At 40.0% G+C, this 20,654-nt stretch overlaps 1 protein-coding gene across 1 annotated transcript in view; it reads right to left on the reverse strand.

Moving 5' to 3' along the window:
• Positions 1-20,654, reverse strand: part of lrrc75a (leucine rich repeat containing 75A) — a 45,399-nt gene that overhangs the window by 6,300 nt on the left and 18,445 nt on the right. Inside the window, exons 4-5 of the mRNA XM_063907897.1 lie at positions 14,530-14,642; positions 559-832 (exon numbers count right to left, since the gene is read on the reverse strand). Coding sequence (XP_063763967.1) covers positions 559-832; positions 14,530-14,642 — 387 coding nt within the window. The remainder of the gene's footprint in view (positions 1-558; positions 833-14,529; positions 14,643-20,654) is intronic.

Here is a 20,654-nt window from a genome sequence, read left to right on the forward strand (position 1 = left end):
TATATGTCAACATTTTTAAAGAAAAAAAATAGAATATAAGATAATACAAGTTTAAATGGATCATGAATACATCAAAATAAAAAGTCAATAAAAAATATATTAAGAAAATGTTTCTAATTATAATATTCATCAATAAATGGTATAGTCCATGTTTCTGTCTTTCTCTATAGGTGCTTGTTTGTGCATAGTTTATAGTACATGATTGTGTTAATAGTGGAGAATACCTTAAAATCTGACATTTAATTTCTCTAGGAGCTTTTCTTAAGAACTGAGGTACTGCACCTGTGTTTTAATCAGAACAACCAGGAACTCAATTAGTTCTTTCAAAGGGAATTACATAAACTAGCAGCAATTTTAATTCCACATGCTTAAAAAGCCCTTACTCTTTCTGCTGGTTCAGTAAACCAATGGGGCAAAGTTTGCTAAATGTCTGCTATTGGTCTAATGAAGCCTGTGCTGTATGTCCCTGTTACATCCATTCATAACATCCATTAGACATCAAAGTCATGCAAAAGTTAAAAAAAAATAACAACATGGAAAAATAAATGTCTTGCTGACCTTCAGGGCATCAGTCAGCTCTTTGAGAACGGCTCTGGTCAGTCTGTTCCCGTTTAGGGCCAGAGTCTCCAGGTGTGGTAGGACGGCCAGCGTGGGCAGCAGCAGGAGGAATGCCTCGTCCGTCAGCTCTGTGAAGCCCAGCTCCAGGCTGCCCACGATGGATGCATGGCGCTGGAGGTGTGCACACAGACGCTCCATGTCCCGAGCAGCCAGAGGAATACCGGACAGATCCAACGCCCCGCTGGACAGAGGGGCCGTCAGCACCGCCTTCAAACTGGAGAGGGACACATGAGCAAAAGTTAGAGCCAAAATACTTTGATGGGCTTGCAGTGAAATTGTATGTATCGGTGGATACATAGTAAGAGTAACAAGAGCAACCCATCCGGGTACTTTCCTTCTACTTCATGGCCCCACTCCTTTTTGGATGAAATATCTGCCATCAATTGTCTGGCAGTAAATAAACATTCTGTAGCTGAGATTCAGTGTTTCTCAAAGACAAGCCACAGATTTCTTCTTTTTTCTCAGTGAAAGTATAGAACATTGTTACTTTGGGTATTTGGACTTTTGTTGTTGGACGTGCATTACACGACACAGCAGTTTTATGAATGATATCAGTTTTGATATGATGATTTTTCCCAGCTTGGCACCTGTTCCTTGTTCTCACTGGAAAGTCATTTCGTCAGGCAGTGATGGAGCGCTGCTCTCATCTATAATAATTAATATTTTACTTTATGAAACCTCATTGTTGAAAATATTCCAGCCCACAATTTAAATTGACAAACAGTTAAAAAAAAACATTTTACACATAGGCAAATTATATCTTGTATATGTGTACAAAACATTGGGACACATGCACAACATATTTCTATAGCTAAAACACTTCTTTTTACACGTTCAAACTAAATGTGTGATTATTAGAAATGTTTTACAAATTCACATATTCAGATAAATGCATGCAACGTTTTTTCATATGCACCCATAATGCCATATACAAAGCAGCATATGGCCCATAATAGCTCCAATACATTTGAAGGTAATTTATTGTGCTGATTTTGCATATTTTTATTCTTTTATTCTTTGAAGCATATTTTTTTGAATTTACATTATATTGCATATTGATGCAAACCATATTTCTCATCAAGTATCAGTAGACCAACATAATCATTACATACAACAATGTCACAGATTTTGCCACCTACATATTCACATAAAACGTGCCACTTCACACTTCTCGAGGTGACAGCGTGGCAATATGGTAATGTTTCTATTTCCATGTTGCGTCCCTTTGGATGTCATTTACTATCATGAAAAATGTACACAATACATCAAATAAATAGTTTGCTTTGCTAAAGCCACTTCCCTCTACATGTTTTTTGACACAACACAACAAAGTTACAATCATCATTTAGATATTTGTGTGATATCGATCTTCTAATCTAATGTTTATGTAACATACTTGGCTTATGTCATACATAACGTAATTACCTTATTGTATGTCAAGTATCATCACTGTTCTTCCAGCTGCAGAAACCCTCAGACATGCAATCATCACATCGAGACTGGAGTACTGTAACAGCATCCTCAATCGTTTTTTTGAGGTAATTTTGGGTGAAATCTCCGCTGACTTCACACAAGCCAACCTCCTGTCCATTCCTACACGGACCAAGCACCGAACCTGGGGTGACAGGGACTTTTCCATCGCTGCCCCCTCCCTCCAAAAGGAACTCCCAAAACACATCAGTGACTTCACCGACCTCCTAACTTTCAAAACACTGACCAAAACACACCTTTTTAGACTGGCTTTTAATGTGTGATTAATGCTGTGTCCCAGTGTTACATGTTGTTATGTAAGCTTGATTTCATGTTTATTATTTTTTACTTCTTTTTTTCTTTGTAATGCGTCTTTGAGCGTTTGATAAATAAAATGTTTTACTATATTGATATTATTATGAATATTATAATTATGTAACATACTTCCCTTACTAGTGCTGTCGATCGATTAAGACATTTAATCACGTTAATCCCAATAGTGATCGTGATCATCCATGATTAATCACACATTTAAAATACTAGTATTTACTTGTATTTTGGGGAGATAAAACAAATACATCTGTGGTGTTTTTTACTTTCATGACTTCTGAATTATTGGCATGAAGTCAGACAGTTTCCGACCCAAAGCTAAAAGCATCGACAGACCTGCTGTTGCAGGGACCCGCTGTGATCACCCTCTGTATAATGTGTGCTACACAGGGCATGTGCCCGTAGCATTGTTTGTGCAGCTAGCATTTTTCCATGGATTATTTCACGGATTCTAGATGATCACAAACGTTAAGGCGTTTATGATGTCAGCCTTATTAAAAACATAATTTAGGTTTTGTAACAACTGTTTATTTTAAACCAAATTTAGATGTTTCCCCAAACCTAGCAAAGTACTTTTGGGTGCCAAAACCAAACCAAGTTGTAATTCATTGACATCACTAAATTGTCTAACCCCTTGCGGAGTCTATCTTACTTCTCTTTTTCTTTAAAATGTGAAACCTAAAGGGCTAGCAAGTACATTAAAAAGTAACACAATGGGGCCCTGACCAACCTGCCTTTTTTTGTCGATTTGGGAGTGAGTACATATTGATTCTTCAGGTTTATCAGTAACTTCACACCAAACCTAAACAGAGATCTGCAGCTCCCAAAAAAGCCCTGTGTGAAGCCTACTGTGGAGCTAAAGGCCAAACTCAAGAGACCACAAGGCATGATGTAATGTGCACAAGTATGCTTTGTACCTGCCAGCTAATGGAAACTACCTTAACTCTCACTTGAGAACTACAAACACAGCAGCACTGAGGACACATACTGTACACACACACAGACAAAAGCAGAGAGACACTTTGGGGATTTAGGGCTTAAGAAACTGAAGTTTTCAGCATGAAAAATGACTGTTGTTCAGCGAAAAAAACGTAAAGCTCTGCTCTCCTAACACATGGTCCGAGCTAAAAATAAACCCACTGGGGCGCCTGGATTTGGCTGAGAATTAAGGGTGCAAAGCACACAGGACTGATCTGGGGTCTGGTCCATGAAAAAAGAAAAAAAAATCTCAGATCGGAAAACAACGTAGATAACATCCACAAATAACAGGCATGCGACCGAGTTTTAGACATACATAGACACATAAAGTAGGCTGCTTCATTAAGGATTGCAAGACTAGTGTTAAATCAGCTTCAACTATCAATTAAAAGAAATATGAGCTGCAGCAGAGGCCTACAGCTCTGATCAGCACACAGCCGGTCGATGTCACTGTTGTACAGACTGTGGGATTCAACTATTATCATAACGACAGCTGAATATATTTATCCATTCATGTACCGGAGAGACTTCAGAGGAATTTAGGCCAGAGCAGCACAAAGAAAAACAGAGAGGTCAAACTTAGCCTTCCAAAATTGTTTTACTCACTCTCCTAAGCGGCTTCCTAGAGTGATCTGCCACAATTTATTTTCGGATTGAATTTAGGGAGAAAAACATGTGACGAGCTATCAATCTACTAGCATCATTTGGGATTCGGTGGCTGAAAGGTGTGACGATATTTGGTTGGCCATGTTGGTTAGTCCACCCACCACATTGATCCTGAAATTTCTCAACAACTACTGAATGGATTGGCTTAACATTGTATACAAGCAATTATGGTTCCCAGAGGATGAAACCTAAGTACTTTGGTGATTTTCTGTTTTTCTCTTGGCATCACCATGAGGTTCATATTTTGTGCAGACATTTATGGTTCCCAGAGGATGAATCCTGAAGACTTGGGTGATCCACTGAATTGTCTCTTGCCTCTACATAAGGTTTGTATTCGTGGTTTCAAGAGAAATGTCTTGACAACTACTGGATGAAATGGCTTCACATTTTATACAAACATTCATGGTTCCCAGAGGATCCATCCCAGAGGATGAACCGTAAGGACTTTGGTGATTCTCTAACTTTTTCCTAGCGTTATCATGAGGTTGACATTTGTTGTTTCCAGAGAAACCTTACAACAACTATTGGATGGATTGCCATGACATTTTTTATAGACATTCATGATCTACTCAGGAAGAACTTGCTGATAGAAATGTTATCTAGCACCTTTATCGAAACTGATAACATTCCCATCAGACAAAGCTGCACTTTGTGTACTTCAGGCTACTTCATTTATACAGTCTATAACTAAAGCTTTGCCACAAGCTAATTTTGTAAGCAACTGCAAATTAACTGAGAAAAAAAACACACCTTTAGCAGCTGATGAAGCAGCTTATCCCTCTCTGGGAAAGTAGTGTAAAACCACTTCCCACAGAGGCCCTGGAGGTTTTTGGACCAACTTAACTTTATGCAGCCCATTAATGAAAGTGTGCTAATTAGTTAACACCATAAAACAGCAATGCCCTTGGCTTTATGTGACACGTGGTTTTGCCACATAAATGCAGAATTGTTTTTTCCCATTCTTCATTTCCCTCTTTCTTTACCCAGACAGTACCACGTCACTCCAACAACACCCAAACATCATCAGTTTAGGGTAATAAAGAAGAATATGTAAAAGTAGTAGTGTGCATATGAGAAACAAATGCGTCTCTGACAGAGCTCATGAGGTTTTTGGCTTCAGACCAGAATCCCACGCTACAGAGAGGGACACACACCCACGCTCCGAATGAAGGTCACCCAACCCTGTTTGGACAATAACCAACAGGGAGGTGGGACAGAGGGCTATATGTACTGTATGTCATGTGACAGAAGGGGATATAAACTGTGACTCATTATTTTTAGACTTTGGAAATGATTGTAGGTTAAAAAGTTAGTTGCCGTTCAGAATATCCAAACAAATATGATGTAGATGTTACCATATTGAATTCTTAATATTGTGATATTCGGACTGACAGCGGTATGCATGTAAACTTAATAACTGATCAGTAACTGCTGTATTTTCATGGAGGGAAACAACCATCAATAATAAGAAATATATATGAAACAAAAAAACATTTTTCATTTAGTCCCCATTTTACCATGCTGATAGTTCGATGACTGTTGCACATCTAACTATGATATTGAGGACAGTGGGTGCATCATAAGCAGCTCCCTCCAGTTATCCCGAGCCTGTATGAAGCCACAGGGACCTCATCACTGCAAAACATCTTATATCATATCGCTGAAAACACCTTTTTTGTCTCAGCTTTTCCTGGGTGCGTCACCATTACCTCCATCCTGCTCTGTGTCTGTATCTCTCTTTATCTTTCAGCCCTGTTTTCACAATGTGTTTGCCTCTCTGCTGCCTGATCTCTTCCCCTTCCTCCCACTTGTTTCCTGAAACAGACTCAAAGGGTGAATCCAAGTGAAAGTGACTACGTGCCACCAGTTGCGTCCTCTTCACACAAGAAATGTCGGTAAATTAAGATGAGAGAGAAGAATATGTCTTTAAATGTTGTCTTTAATTCCCCTCTCTTTGCCTGCCTGTGTTTCTGTCTGGACGAAAGACCATTTATCATCCAGTCAGCTGGTGTGTGTGTGTGCACTTGAGAGGCTGCAGATCTCCTTTTGCCCCTCTTTCCTACCATTTTCTGTGACAGGTGGTGAGAAAACACCTCTTCCTTTCCCTACTGTGCTTGACACAGACGATGTGAAGGGTTATGTGTATGTCGGCCTGACTGTTAACACACAAAAGATGAGCAGAGCAAAATTCCATGTACCGTAAGAATCTGCACCATTGTCTTCAGAAAGACAGTTGTCATCCATATCTCTCCCACAAGGACAATAAAAGATTAAACCATCCACTTTATGGACACATTAACACTTTGGTGTATTTTTGTGAAGTTTATTTTGCAGAAGCATCTTAAAATCTCAATTTGATCGTGGTCCACTTCTGGTTCCAAAAAAACCAAGATGGTCGCTACCAAAATGCCAAATTCAAGGCCTCAAGACAGTAGTCCACAAACTAATCGGTGACGTCACAATAACTCTGTCAACTTTTTATATACAGTCTATGAATCAGAGATGTCCTCATCCCTAGACCAGATGGAGCCTAGGGTAGTTTTTTTTAAAGATTTGCCTGTCGGTGTTGTTAAAGGATACCTTGACTTTTGGTGGTGGTATGATGACTTACTTTTGTAGCCCAAACCTCAAATTAGCATTGCAAGGGCTCCCTCAACAGAAAGCAATGCAGTTTTCCCATTTGATTTTGGTATATTGCAGAAAAAAAGATCTTAGATTTTAGACACTATTGATAAGCAGATTCATTTCCAGACATTCACTCCACTTGGAGATTATTGAAGCGTAAACGCAATCGACACGAATAAAATGCTATTGTTAGAGTATAAACAAACTACATCACGGTCACACGTCCGTGTATCACCACCACTAAGCTAAAAGCAGACTTGTGTAAAATACATGTAAAAAGCTAGCTAATTTCCAGGTTTTGGGACTCGTTCCTGCACCTGAAACTTGAATAAAATTCCTGTCATCTTCTTGCTGTATAATTTTATGAAGGAACCAAACTGTGACCAAGAACAGTTGGCTCTTATTAATCTACAAAGTACAGTGGGAACATTTAAAGTGACTCTGTACAATGTGTCTTTATCTGTGACAGCGGAGCTCAGTGGGTACTACCATTAATCACACAGCTACAAGGGGTCACTGGGCCACTGGGAATAAACATGAGTCACACTGAGACACAAACGTGAAGGCGTTGCGTTGAGGAGGAGGCTTGAGATGGCCAACAATGAATCCTGCTTTATCTTATTCAAATGGCCTTATGAATTCGTATTCAGCTATGCCAATGCATTCAAAGTAGATGTGAGTGATTTCCATTAAAGCAGTGAGCTTTACATCACGGACACATTCAGCAAAGGTTACATTTGAATTTCTTTGCTGTGGCACAATGCTCTGTAGAAATGTGTACTGCATGTAATTAGCATTTTTTTCTAAAGAAGCTTATGTTTTGAGGATGAAAATGTGTTTCTTTTAGACATGTTAAAGTGAGGAGGTAGAAATACATATACATTTTATTTGTCAAGCAATTTTTCAGGTGCTCAAAGACACTTTACAGTGGTAAAAAATACTAATTCATTCATAAGCATGTGTTCATATTTTTTTCTAAGCCCTGGAAGAGCATATCAGTCAACTTGATGAAATCCACGGGAATCACCTCTCCTATGGAATCTTCCATAACACCGCTGGTTCTGTCATAATCTCATATATTTTTAGAAACTGGTGTATTATTGTGTTCTGTGCTATGAACACAGTTATTATAAAGCCAGCAACAGCCTCAGGGTAACTACGCTGCTAAATGAGGGAAGGCACAAGTGTATCATTTCGGGGGGGTTAGAGAGAACGATTAAGAGGAGAAGTCAAGGGAAAGAGAAAGAGAGATTAAATGAGAAAAGTTAGAGAAAGGAAATAAATCCAAGTACTTTTGAAGTGCTCGGATTAATTTTGAAACCGTATTATCTCCAGCATGTAAGTTATAGCCTCATTAATATTTGAAGATTAAATTCCCACTCATTTTGAAAACCGTGAACCGGATGTAGGAAATGTGTTCCTACATGTGCCTCTTTTATGCACAGTAATCCTACTTGCTCTATGGATATGGGTCCAGAAAGAGAAATGGGTCTTCCACAAAAGGAAATAGCAAGTCAATATATTAAAAACAACAGGACACAAACTAAACAGGATACAGACAAAGGAAGGGATATACAGCGTTTACTAGAAAAGTGCCCTCAGGAGAATGCAGATCTCTATCTGGTGTTTGCTTCTGATCAGATAGAGTGTAGCTCTAAGCCAGACATTGTCAGCATATTTCCCAGCCTTAACTCCATGAATGATGCCCAGTTTTTGCAGTAGCCCAGAGAGTGGTGCAGTGATGACGTATTTTTGACCCTGAAGTTAACATCGCAAGGACAAAAATCAATGAGATTTCCCATTGAATTCCTGTATATTGCAGATAATAATCTCTGTGGCCGAGACCTAGTTTTTTTTCTGCTTAACATGTTTTGTTTAGCAGGAACATCTCTGCATAGCAACACTTCTTTGTTTTTGGAGCATAAATGCAATCGGCAGAAATAAAAGCTAGCGTTAGGCTATGAACGAACTTCAACACGGTTGCTTGTCTGCGCATCACCAAGCTAAACGCGGACTTGTGTGGACTTTATGACTCATTACTGCACCACTCTATTGCGTCGCCACTGCCAAGATAATCATTGCCAGAACTTCCTTTATTTATCTTCACAACGGCTCTCAAAAACCTCTGAGTGATGTCATGTCAAATATCACATTTGATCGGTCTGCGGTTTACATAAACATGAAACTTGGAATACTATTTGTTGAATAAATGGCTTTATGGATAATCACCAAACTACAAATTAGTGGCTTGAAACCGAAAATGTGGTCTTATTACACCCTTTATTTAAACAGGGAAGTTCAATGAGAACAGGCTGTCTTTTTTAAGGACGTCTATCTAGCTTTAGCTACTGCTTCCTTGTTTCTAGCTGCTCTGCATCAGTAGGTCTTTATTAAGCTTCCACTGCCTCACAATGCTTTCATCAACTATTAATCAACTTTGAAGCTTACCAATGTAAAGAAATACTTGCAGCAGGTTCGATACAAAGCAGCAGGAAACAGGCTAGCAGCTCAATGAATTGCTATAAAAATTGAAATTAGAAACAACCAATGGTACATTTCCAATACTGACTTTTTCCTGATTATATGTTTGACTGGTTTTGTCTAACCTGCAGGATCTCAATATTTGCTGAAAAGCCCTTTAGGTTATATTCATATCTGAAAATCTGCTGATTATCAGCCATCCGATGATTCAAATAAAACTGTGTCCCACATTAATGTAACCCCATATTCACCTTAACTGGCTACTTCATTTTTCATGTCCCACACAGACACAACAAAAGTATTTATAGGGTCTATTATCATTCTTGGCTAGGTTTTACCTGCCGGTGAGACAAAGCAGAGAAAGCACAGACAGAGAGTCTACCCTCAGCCTCTCTCCCTGCGGGCTGCCAGAGCAACAGCCAGCAATCAGCACTCAGACAGAACCCAACGTTGGTAAGCAAACAGTAAGAGAAGGTAAATGAACTATTATTCAAAGAGAATGGAGATCATTAGTTGTGTGTCTGTGTGTGCGTAGGCGTATAACATTGTGTAATGATGGCAAACAATGTTGTGGTCAAGCAAAACCTCAGGAAGAACTCATTATTTCCCTTCCAATGTCCTGAAAATTAAATGCCATTTGGAAAAGATAGATAATGAAAGACCGAGGGGAGACAGATGGATGGATGGACAGACAGACAGATTGAGGTCGAGGACCACATGGTGGACAGAGAGGCAGTTATTGACTCGTTGTCTGTCTTTCAACATCTTTTTGCTGAAGCCTTTTGGCTTGCTGCTCCAAAAGCCAGTAGATGATTTACTTTAATGATCCAAATTCAGGAAAAAAATGTCAGCACAGCTCATGTTAAAACAAGGCAATATGTGAAATAGTAGGAGTAGGAGTAGAAAATAAACAAACATAAACATAAAATGTCTCAAAATAGAAAATAATGCACTAGAAAGTAAAATAAAAACATACAAATCTGTCAAATAAACACTATTAAGAGGCAAATTACAGTTAAAAAAATGTGGATATTAAGTATGCAAGGAATAGCATATTCAATCAAATATGTAATGTAGAAAGTACAGTGTGAAGACACTACTGTATATACGGATGGATGAAGAACGGGTTTTGAAGGTAAAAGTGGTGGAGCCCAGTTATAAAAGAGAAACTATGGAGCTATGGATAACTGGTTGGTGCCAATTACCCATCAGGTTTTCTTGTCACCATCTGATTCTCTGTGTCCTTTCTTACTATTTAAGAACATGTGTCTCGTCCTTCTGCTGCTAGGTGTATCCCTGCCCTGAGAGTATATGGTGTTATAAGGCTTACCTCACACCTCTCTGCAGGGGTCTCAGACTGTGGTTGTAGAGCAGAGAGGACACATTGATCTGTGCAGCCGCCTCATTAAAATCACCGAGGGGACTTGTTGAGCACACAGAAAGGAGTTGTTGTGAAGCAGCCTGATAACAGACAGCAATGTTCCTTTGTTTTCATAATTCACAAGCACTATACGCTCAGTGAACAGACCATAACGGTCAATTGATGTACATGTTTTATTACACAGCTTGGTTAAATCACTCAAGGCTGATTGGTCAATTGCGAACATTGGGCAATCTGCTCTTTATTGCTAGTAGATAGACCAAGCCCCCAGGAAGTGCACCGAGCGTTGATGCACATTTTCGTAGCGGGCATACAGTGGTACTACAACTTTTGTGTCAATCTGCAACGTCATTGGGCCCAACAATACTTTTTCGCATTGACTTACATTGGGAAAGAAAAAATACATTTATTCTGTTTCGGGCATGAGACTTTGGATTCATGACAGCTTAACCATCCCCAGTAAAGGCAAGAGCTATACGACAGAGAACCCAGCAAAAGAAGACAGACAGGAAATAAACACTTAGGGGGAAAGACGGAAAATAAAATGTCACATGATCAGATCCCTGCTGGGTCTGCTCAGAGCCCCATCTTTGTCGAATTTACCCACTATAATTGAAGACCTGACTCTTTTTCTGTACAGAAACATAATTTCTGTTGACTCTGGTAGAGGCTGACGTAATTGGCTTGGATATATGTGTGTGTGTGTGTGTGTGTGTGTGTGTGTGTGTGTGTGTGTGTGTGTGTGTGTGTGTGTGTGTGTGTGTGTGTGTGTGTGTGTGTGTGTGTGTGTGTGTGTGTAGAAAGCCTTATTGGCCTGTGTTCCATGGAAAAACATGATTCAATCTCACCCATTGCACTGATAATAAATAAAGCCTGTCTCTTATTCACTCTGACTGGAGTTCCCGACAGCCTGAAGTGCCGACTGCAGCCCTGCGTTGATTAAATCTCATCCAACAGTCCAGAATTACTTAAGAAAAAAAAATCTCATTTGGATTTCTATCTCCAGCTATCATTTAATATCATTATAGGTAACGCCCTGCTCTAACAGCAACAGTGCTTGTTACTTCCTTTCAAAACAAAAGCAGACTATCATTGCCTGACTGTGAAGGCAAAACCTCAGCAGGGATAAAATTTTATAGCCACATTAAATTGTTGTTTTTCCATCTCTACACTCACATTCGTCTGCAAGCTGTTTGAAGAGGAGGTGAACACCTGGTGTTCTTACTAACATCGGAGAAGGAGAGATTTTAATTTTCCTACTGATTCTCTGTTCACACAGTAGTGGGCTCCTCTCTCCATGTCCCCTGCTTGTGTCATTTGTCTACCATCTGATCCCACCAGGAGGCATTTTATAGGTTTAGGTTATGCAGCATCACAGTGAGCAGGTTCAGAGCGCACCCAAGTGCAGCAAGGTAGTCATAAATGAAAAAAGAACAGAGAGAGGGTGAGCCGGATCCAGACGCAATTTAAAAATGATCATATTGCATTCGCTAAGAAAAAAACTGCTGGAACTGCGACGACAACAATGCACTGACTGAGGTTTTTGCCTTGTTACTTGTTTTTTTTTCTTTAAATTTTCTTTTCCAATGAACCATTCTTTAAACACTGCCAGGGCCTACACCGTGTTACGTGTTTACTTCCTGTCTGCCTTCTGTTGATTTCTCGACCCTATATCTCTGTGTCTTCAACCTCTTTGCTTCTCTTCAACATATTGGGGACTGTTAAGCCATCATGAATCTAAAGTTTCATGCCCTCGACTAATATAAAATAAAAATTCTAAAAGTATTGCACTGTGTTTCTGACGGAAAGGGAAAATGTTTTATTTTAGCCACCATTAACATTAAATTGACCGGACTTCTTTCTGCAGATTGTTGTGACAGCTCATACTCTCTTGATCAGTGTGCTAGCCAAATATATCTGAATTTCCAAATTGACCAATCAGAATCGTGTAAGTATGTACCTTGTTGTTACTGATGTAGTGGATTATCGTTCATATTTTTAAAGGGAGCACTTCATGAAAAACTAACTTTGTAACTCTGCCATGGCTAGTGAACATAAAATAGGATATCTGGAGGAAACTACTCAGTTTGCTCAGTTAGAAAATATGCAATTAAACAAGCCATTCAGACCTTCCGATGTCACATGAAGGCTGTTAATGGAGTTGCAAGTCTTTTTTGTGTTGTCATGGTAACATGACCATTTGTCAATATGTCAGAGCAGTTTTCACTGATCTGACCCTGTGGAGGAAAGATCCCAGAAGGATAGAGAGGTGAGAGAAGGAGCATTTGGTTTTAGCTTCTGTCTGTATTTATATCTTACAGTGGTCCTATTTTCCCCTGTCCTGTGTTATATAGGTTTTTTGTGCATGTAAATGGTCTGCAAAGGCTAAGATCAATGTGTTCCCTCCAGAGCGCCTGAAACTCCTGCATTGGACTCTTTTGTTTACTTCTGTAAGATACTGACATCACACTTGCACTTCTATTGGATAGCGCTCGAACACATTGTATGTGATAGGCTAAGGGGCGGGGTATCTCTAAGCGGTTATCCAATGACAACAGATCCGACCAGCTAACCAATCAGAGCAGACTGGGCTCTGGTTTCAGACAGAGGGTGAAAAGAGGTACTGCAGCACAGGCAGTATGAGAAAAATAAAGAGCTTTTTGAACATCAAAGCACAGAGACATGTCACAGTAGAGGCAAAATAGAGGATATGAACCCGAAAAATTAGCATCATAGGGCCCTTTAACTGCAGAAGGAGAGACCATGCTTCCACAGAGCTCCAATGACATAGTGACAAATAAATGAAGAGACAGCAGGAGGCCTCATTTTCTCACTGCTATGTGATTAAAATAATCAACTATTCGATGTCTTCAGCCCAAACTGGCATGCATTTTTACAATTTGTTCACATCATGCAGTAGGATTCCGCAGGACCTGTAAACACACTCATTTGTCAAATTGACCAAAACAAAGCACAGAGAACCTTGATTAATAAATCAAGAGGAAATGGACTTCCTTTTCTGCTCAGGTAGACTCTACTATTTGTATTACGATAATTATAATTACTCTTTACATAGCAACTAGGTGTTTTTTTACTATATTCATTTCATGAATGGTGTTTATAGAACCCTAAAGGAAGCAGATGGTTCAAAATAAAGCTTCATTGGCACAGCAATTTGAATGTGCATAAATAAAATATTTCACATTGAGAACAGCTGTCAGTATTTGGAATATAAATTCTTCGATGACAGTGCTTTACAGAGCCTGAGACGCATGTGGATTAGTTATTGATATCCGCTTTTCATGACTGATTTGCAATAGTGTAATACTGCAGCATATATCAAATCCTTTCAAAGATCCATTTTCATTTGGCTGCAGAGATTCAAGATGAGGTAACCACATAATGCAGAAGCAAGAGAGGAGAGAAAGCTAACTGCCGCAAAGTGAATAAAGGAACACCACAACAGATCAGAGATAAAACTTAAATTGCTGACTCATAGGGCAACATATAGTTCTGTGATTGGTACTGAAGGTCACAATGAAAGCCAAACTAAATAATGCATATTAAATAGAAAAATAAAAATACAATTTAGGGAAGACTGCATGCATAAAGATAGGGATTTTTAGACAGTGAGAGGGAGACAAAAAGGCACTGAGAGACACTGAAGGAGGCACAGAAGGAATCAATCTCATCTCCAACTGTGTCCATGAGGCAGTGAAAAAATAAAAAGACATCAGTGGATTTTTCCATGGCACCCAAAGGGGCAGCAGATGATGACACATTGGTGACACACTGAGACGTTAACAGAAACTCAAGACACGCTGTAACACACACACACACACACACACACACACACACACACACACACACACACACACACACACACACACACACACACACACACACACACACACACACACACACACACACACACACACACACACACACACACACACACACACACACACACACACACTCACCAGGCCTGAGGTTTCCTCTTGAGCAGGCCCTGTCTCCTCCACTGAGAGTGGGGGCTGAGATGGTAGGTCAGCTGACGGCAAACCTTCTCCATCGCCCCGAGAGAGTCGCCCTCCTGCGGATATACAGAGACACAAAGTACAAGGCCAGTTTCAATCAATCAATCAATCAATCAATCAATCAATCAATCAATCAATCAGAAGAAGAACGCCAGAATAGAGTGTTTGTGTGATGTGTTCTGAACTATTGGTCTAAATGTAGGCTAATCACAGATCACAGACTATATGACACACATATTTGACATAGTCACATTAGTATCTTACATCATATTAGACTAAAGCATTAAACGGCAAAATTAAAAACAATAATAATTGAATAACACATTTTATTTGGGGGAGGGCAAAGATGTGAAATGGGAGGGCCTGGCCCTACCAAGTCCAAATATAAGAAAAAAATTATGGTGGTGGGCATGTTCCTAGTTGCTTTCACCTGTTCACACTTTTTGGTGCTGACAAAGAAAATATGTGAGCTTGGGAGTGATATTTTCTGTTGACCCCAATCCCATACCGAATTTATAATGAGGTCAATAATACCAATTGTATTTGTCCGTTTTGCAGAAAAATACATGTAAAAACCCAAAATTGGAATAACAGAATTATTCAAAATGTATCAATTGCATTTACACTTCAAAAATCCAAGTGGTGTTAATATGTGAAGACGATCTAGCTCAACAAAACATGTTAAGTATCACAAAGCTTATTTTCTGCAATATACCAAACTTTCTGTTGCGGCAGCCCTTGCAATGCAAACTTCCTGGTCGGCCAACAAAAACACATCAACACTGCATCAGTCATCTGTCAATAGTTCAGATCATAGGCAATGACACAAGGGTCAAACATATTTTGCATATGTGTATTTTGAAGAGGGTTTTGAAGCTGTCAGTGAAAGGCTTTACAGTAAACAGAGTAAGTGAGAAAGGGAGGGTAATAGTCAGGTTGCACAGGACACCATGACAGAACTAGAAGGAGCAGTAAGGTGTTACAGCAGCAACAGGAGAAAAACCAAAAGGATATCATTAAAAGATGTGAGGACCAATGGAGCATAGAATTAGCAAACACACCTTCTGTCAACGGGTGTGTTTTTTTATGTGACAAGAGATACACACAGTATACACACACACACTGTGAAGCTGAATTTAACGCAACATGCTGCGCTGAGTTGATGCATCCGTAATCACTCCCTATTTGCTGCCTAGCAAGCTACATGTTATGACTCTGTGTTATTGTCTGTTTTTGCTCCATGCAGTGCACGATGTGATTAAATACAAACTTTCCACGCAGTTAAATTAGCCCCCCTTAGCATGCACCTCAGCTGACTGACATTTAAGTGTTGCGATGAGAGATAATAATGAATATTAAGCATCCCACGTCCAAATGTACAACTCCATGTAAAGAAACATTGTGAGTATTCATTGTGTGAATATTAACAACGTTCCTGAAGTCGGTGGGTTATATAGGTTTGCCTGCATGTAAATGGTCTACAAAGGCTAAAATCAGTGTGTTCCCTCCAGAGTGAGTAGGACTCGCACTTGTATTGGCTAGCGCTCAAACCCATTCTACATGATAGACTGCGGGACAGGACATCTCTAAGTGGTTGACAAATCACAACAGAGCTGGCCAGCTAACCAATCAGAGCAGACTGGGCTCTGGTTTCAGACAGAGGGTGAAAAGAGGTGTTGCACCACAGGCAGTATTAGAAAAATAAAGACCTTTTAGGTCATTAAACCATGGAAACATGTCCCAGTAGAGACACAAAACACAAATATGAACATGAAAATTAGCATAATACACCCATTTTATGTAATCTTTATTTTAACAAGTCACAAGTTAATGACGCACTGCCTCATCTCAACCTGTCTACCTCTATGTCACCAGTGTGTGTGTGTGTGTGTGTGTGGGACTATATTGAAATGGATTTATTCAGGTGGTGAGTCAGGTTTCCAGGTCCCAGTCTGAAACAGATGGTGAACGGAAGACGTGACATCAACAAAGTCATTCAGTTCCCTAAACTGTGAAGCATCACATTGTTGTTCACCTCAGTGAGTGTGTGTGTGTTTCTGTGAGAGATTAAGAGAGGGAGCATGTGTGTATTTTTTGGTTGGTAAAATACTGGGTAGAAATTTGTAAATCAGAAAAACAATCTTCCAGCAGATAGCATTTGTGAAGTGGATAAATTGATACCCGGAGGGCAGCAGAGAAAATGCTGACTTCCTCCACTGCCAAATGATTTTTTTTTTTTTTTCAAATGAAATGAAGCGATAATGATTTGTAGTGAAACTGTGAAGATGTTCCTGTTAAAGAGTCTGTGTGGTCAGTCGTTGCAAAGAAGTTGAGGACACATTGTATTTATTGTGTAAATTTGCAGTTTAACATTCATAGTGAAAGAACATGTTTCCATAATTTCTCATATTCTCATTTACTTCCCAGGGTGCTCTCTGCCCTACCGTTTTCCTCCTTTTTGTATTCTCCAATATATATATATATATATATATAGTATCTCACAAAAGTGAGTACACCCCTCACATTTTTGTAAATATTTTATTATATCTTTTCATGGGACAACACTGAAGATATGACACTTTGATACAATGTAAAGTAGTCAGTGTACAGCTTGTATAACAGTGTCAATTTGCTGTGCCCTCAAAGTAACTCAACACACAGCCATTAATATCTGAACCGCTGGCAACAAAAGTGAGTACACCCCTAAGTGAAAATGGCCAAATTGTGCTCTATTAGCCATTTTCCCTCCCCGGTGTCATGTGACTCGTTAGTGTTACAGGGTCTCAGGTGTGAATGGGGAGCAGGTGTCTTAAATTTGGTGTTATCGCTCTCACACTTTCTCATTCTGTTCACTGGAAGTTCAACATGGCACCTCATGGCAATGAACTCTGAGGATCTGAAAAAAAGAATGGTTGCTCTACATAAAGATGGCCTAGGCTATAAGAAGATTGCCAACACCCTGAAACTGAGCTGCAGCATGGTGGCCAACACCATACAGCGGTTTAACAGGACATGTTCCACTCAGAACATGCCTCCCCATGGTCCACCAAAGAAGTTGAGTGCACGTGCTCAGCCAGAGCATCCACACATCCAGAGGTTGTCTCTTGAAAATAGACGTATGACTGCTGCCAGCATTGCTGCAGAGGTTAAAGGGGTGGGGGGGTCAGTCTCAGACCATACGCCGCTCAAATATCAAAGAAGCCTCTTCTAAAGATGATGCACAAGAACGCCCGCAAACAGTTTGCAGAAGACAAACAGACTAAGGACATGAATTACTGGAATGAGACCAAGATAAACTTATTTGGTTCAGATGGTGTCAAGCGTGTGTGAAGGCAACCAGGTGAGGAATACAAAGACAAGTGTGTCTTGCCTACAGTCAAGCATGGTGGTGGGAGTGTCATGGTTTGGGGATGCATGAGTCCTGCCGGCTGTGGGGAGCTAAAGTTCATTGAGGGAACCATGAGTGCCAACATGTACTGTGACATACAGAAGCAGAGCATGATCCCCTCCCTTCAGAAACTGGGCCGCTGGGCAGTATTCCAACATGATAACGACCCCAAACACACCTCCAAGATGACTACTGCCTTGCTAAAGAAACTGAGGGTAAAGGTGATGGAGTGGCCAAGCATGTCTCCAGACCTAAACCCTATTGAGCAGCTGTGGGGCATCATCAAACGGAAGGTGTAGGAGTGCAAGGTTTCTAACATCCTCCAGCTCCGTTATGTCGACATGGAAGAGTGGAAGAGGATTCCAGTGGCAACCTGTGAAGCTCTAGTGAACTCTATGTCCAAGAGAGTTAAGGCAGTTCTGGAAAATAATGGTGGCCATACAAAATATTGACACTTTGGGCACAATTTGGCCATTTTCCCTTAGTGGTGTAGTCACTTTTGTTGCCAGCGGTTCAGACATTAATGGCTGTGTGTTGAGTTATTTTGAGGGCACAGCAAATTTACACTGTTATACAAGCTGTACACTGACTACTTTGCATTGTATCAAAGTGTCATATCTTCAGTGTTGTCCCATGAAAAGATATAATAAAATATTTACAAAAAAGTGAGGGGTGTACTCACTTTTGTGAGATACTATATATATATACAGTGGTATGCAAAAGTTTGGGCACCCCTCTGAGATTTCATGACAATTTGCTTTTCCTTTATAATAGAAGATCACAGCAACAACATTTGTTTTCCTACAAAGATGTAGACGTTTTAGTGTTTTCCAGACCAAAATTCTTAGGGTAGCATTACATAGTTTTATTATAATAAAATAAAATGCAAAAAATGGGATGTGCAAAAGTTTGGGCACCCTTATAAATAGCATTCATTTCAACACCTGTACGGATTTATAGCTGACAGGTTGCTGCACAAAATTGCTTTGATTAGCTCATTAGACCTTCAATTACAAAGACAGGTGGAACCAATCATGAAAAAGGCTATTTAACATAGGTAATAGCTGGCTGTGCCTGGCCTAGGTTCTTTCTTAGGGAGTGGCAAGATGGGGACCTCAAAACAACTCTCCACTGACCTGAAAGCTAAGATAATCCAACATTATAAATTAGGAGAAGGGTACAAAAAATTATCTGACAGGTTTAAACTGTCTGTCTCCACAGTCAGAAACGTAGTTGTGAAATGGAAGGCCACAGGAACAGTCCGTGTGAAGGAAAGATGTGGTAGGCCGACAAAAATAGGGGAAAGGCACAGGCGAAGGATGGTGAAAATGGTCACAGAGAAGCCACAGACCACCTCCAGAGAACTACAACAACATCTGGCTGCTGATGGTGTAGTTGTTCACCGTTCCACAATCCAGCGTACTTTGCACCAGGAAGAGCTCATTGGAAGGGTGATGTGCAAAAAGCCTTTCCTGAGTGTTAATCACAAGAAGAGTCGCATGAGGTATGCAAAAGCACATCTGGACAAGCCAGAAGCATTTTGGAACAAAATACTGTGGTCAGATGAGACCAAGATTGAGTTATTTGGTCATAACATGAACAGGTATGCATGGCGAAAAAAACACACTGCATTCAATGAAAAGAACTTGTTGCCCACTGTAAAATTTGGTGGAGGATCTATCATGTTATGGGGCTGTGTGGCTAGCACAGGTACTGGAAAACTTGTTAAAGTTGAGGGCCACATGAATTCCTTACAGTACCAGGAGATTCTTGACAAGAATGTTCTAGAGTCAGTCACAAAGTTGAAGCTACGCCGGGGTTGGATTTTTCAGCAGGACAATGATCCTAAGCACCGATCAAAATCCACCAAGGAATTCATGCAGAAGCACAGGTACAATGTTCTGGAATGGCCATCCCAGTCCCCAGACCTTAACATCATTGAAAATGTATGGATTTATTTGAAGAAGGCTGTCCATGCACGGAGGCCAAGAAACCTGACTGAACTGGAGACGTTTTGTGTGGAAGAATGGGCCAAAATACCACCTGCCAGGCTTAAGGGACTTGTCTGTGGCTACAGGAGGCGTCTACAGGCCGTTATTGCAGCAAAAGGAGGCAATACTAAATATTAATGGAATTATTTCTTAGGGGTGCCCAAATTTATGCACATGCCTATTTTTGTTTGAATGCACATAAACATGTTTCTGTTTGACCAATAAAAGTTATTTCACTACTGAGATGTTTCTGTTACCATAAGGTATAACATATGTTAAAATGAAGTTGCTGCTTCAAAAGCTCAGCAAGTGACAAACTGATGCAGTGGTTTTCCTAAGGGGTGCCCAAACTTTTGCATACCACTGTATATATATATATCAGGGTTTTCGCTAGAATTTTTCTTGCTGGTCAAGTGTCCGGAAATAATTTATTTTACCAGACAAATTAGAAACTTATGTTAAACTTACGAAACGTCATCCGTCGGAAAGTTCACTTTTAAATTAGTACAGAGAGTTCTTAACTGTCCTTAAGGAAAAGAAAAAGAGAGCAACGGAAGGAAAAAGGTTAAAGGACAGAGAGCTGGACGTCAGAACAATCAGAAGACAGACAGGAAGTAAACACTAAGAGGAACACGGTATGGGTTCTGTCAGTGTTTAATGACGGGTTAATGAAAAAGAAAATGTAAACA

This window comes from Eleginops maclovinus, chromosome 18 (genome assembly GCF_036324505.1).
Source record: "Eleginops maclovinus isolate JMC-PN-2008 ecotype Puerto Natales chromosome 18, JC_Emac_rtc_rv5, whole genome shotgun sequence".
NCBI classification, from domain to species: domain Eukaryota; kingdom Metazoa; phylum Chordata; class Actinopteri; order Perciformes; family Eleginopidae; genus Eleginops; species Eleginops maclovinus.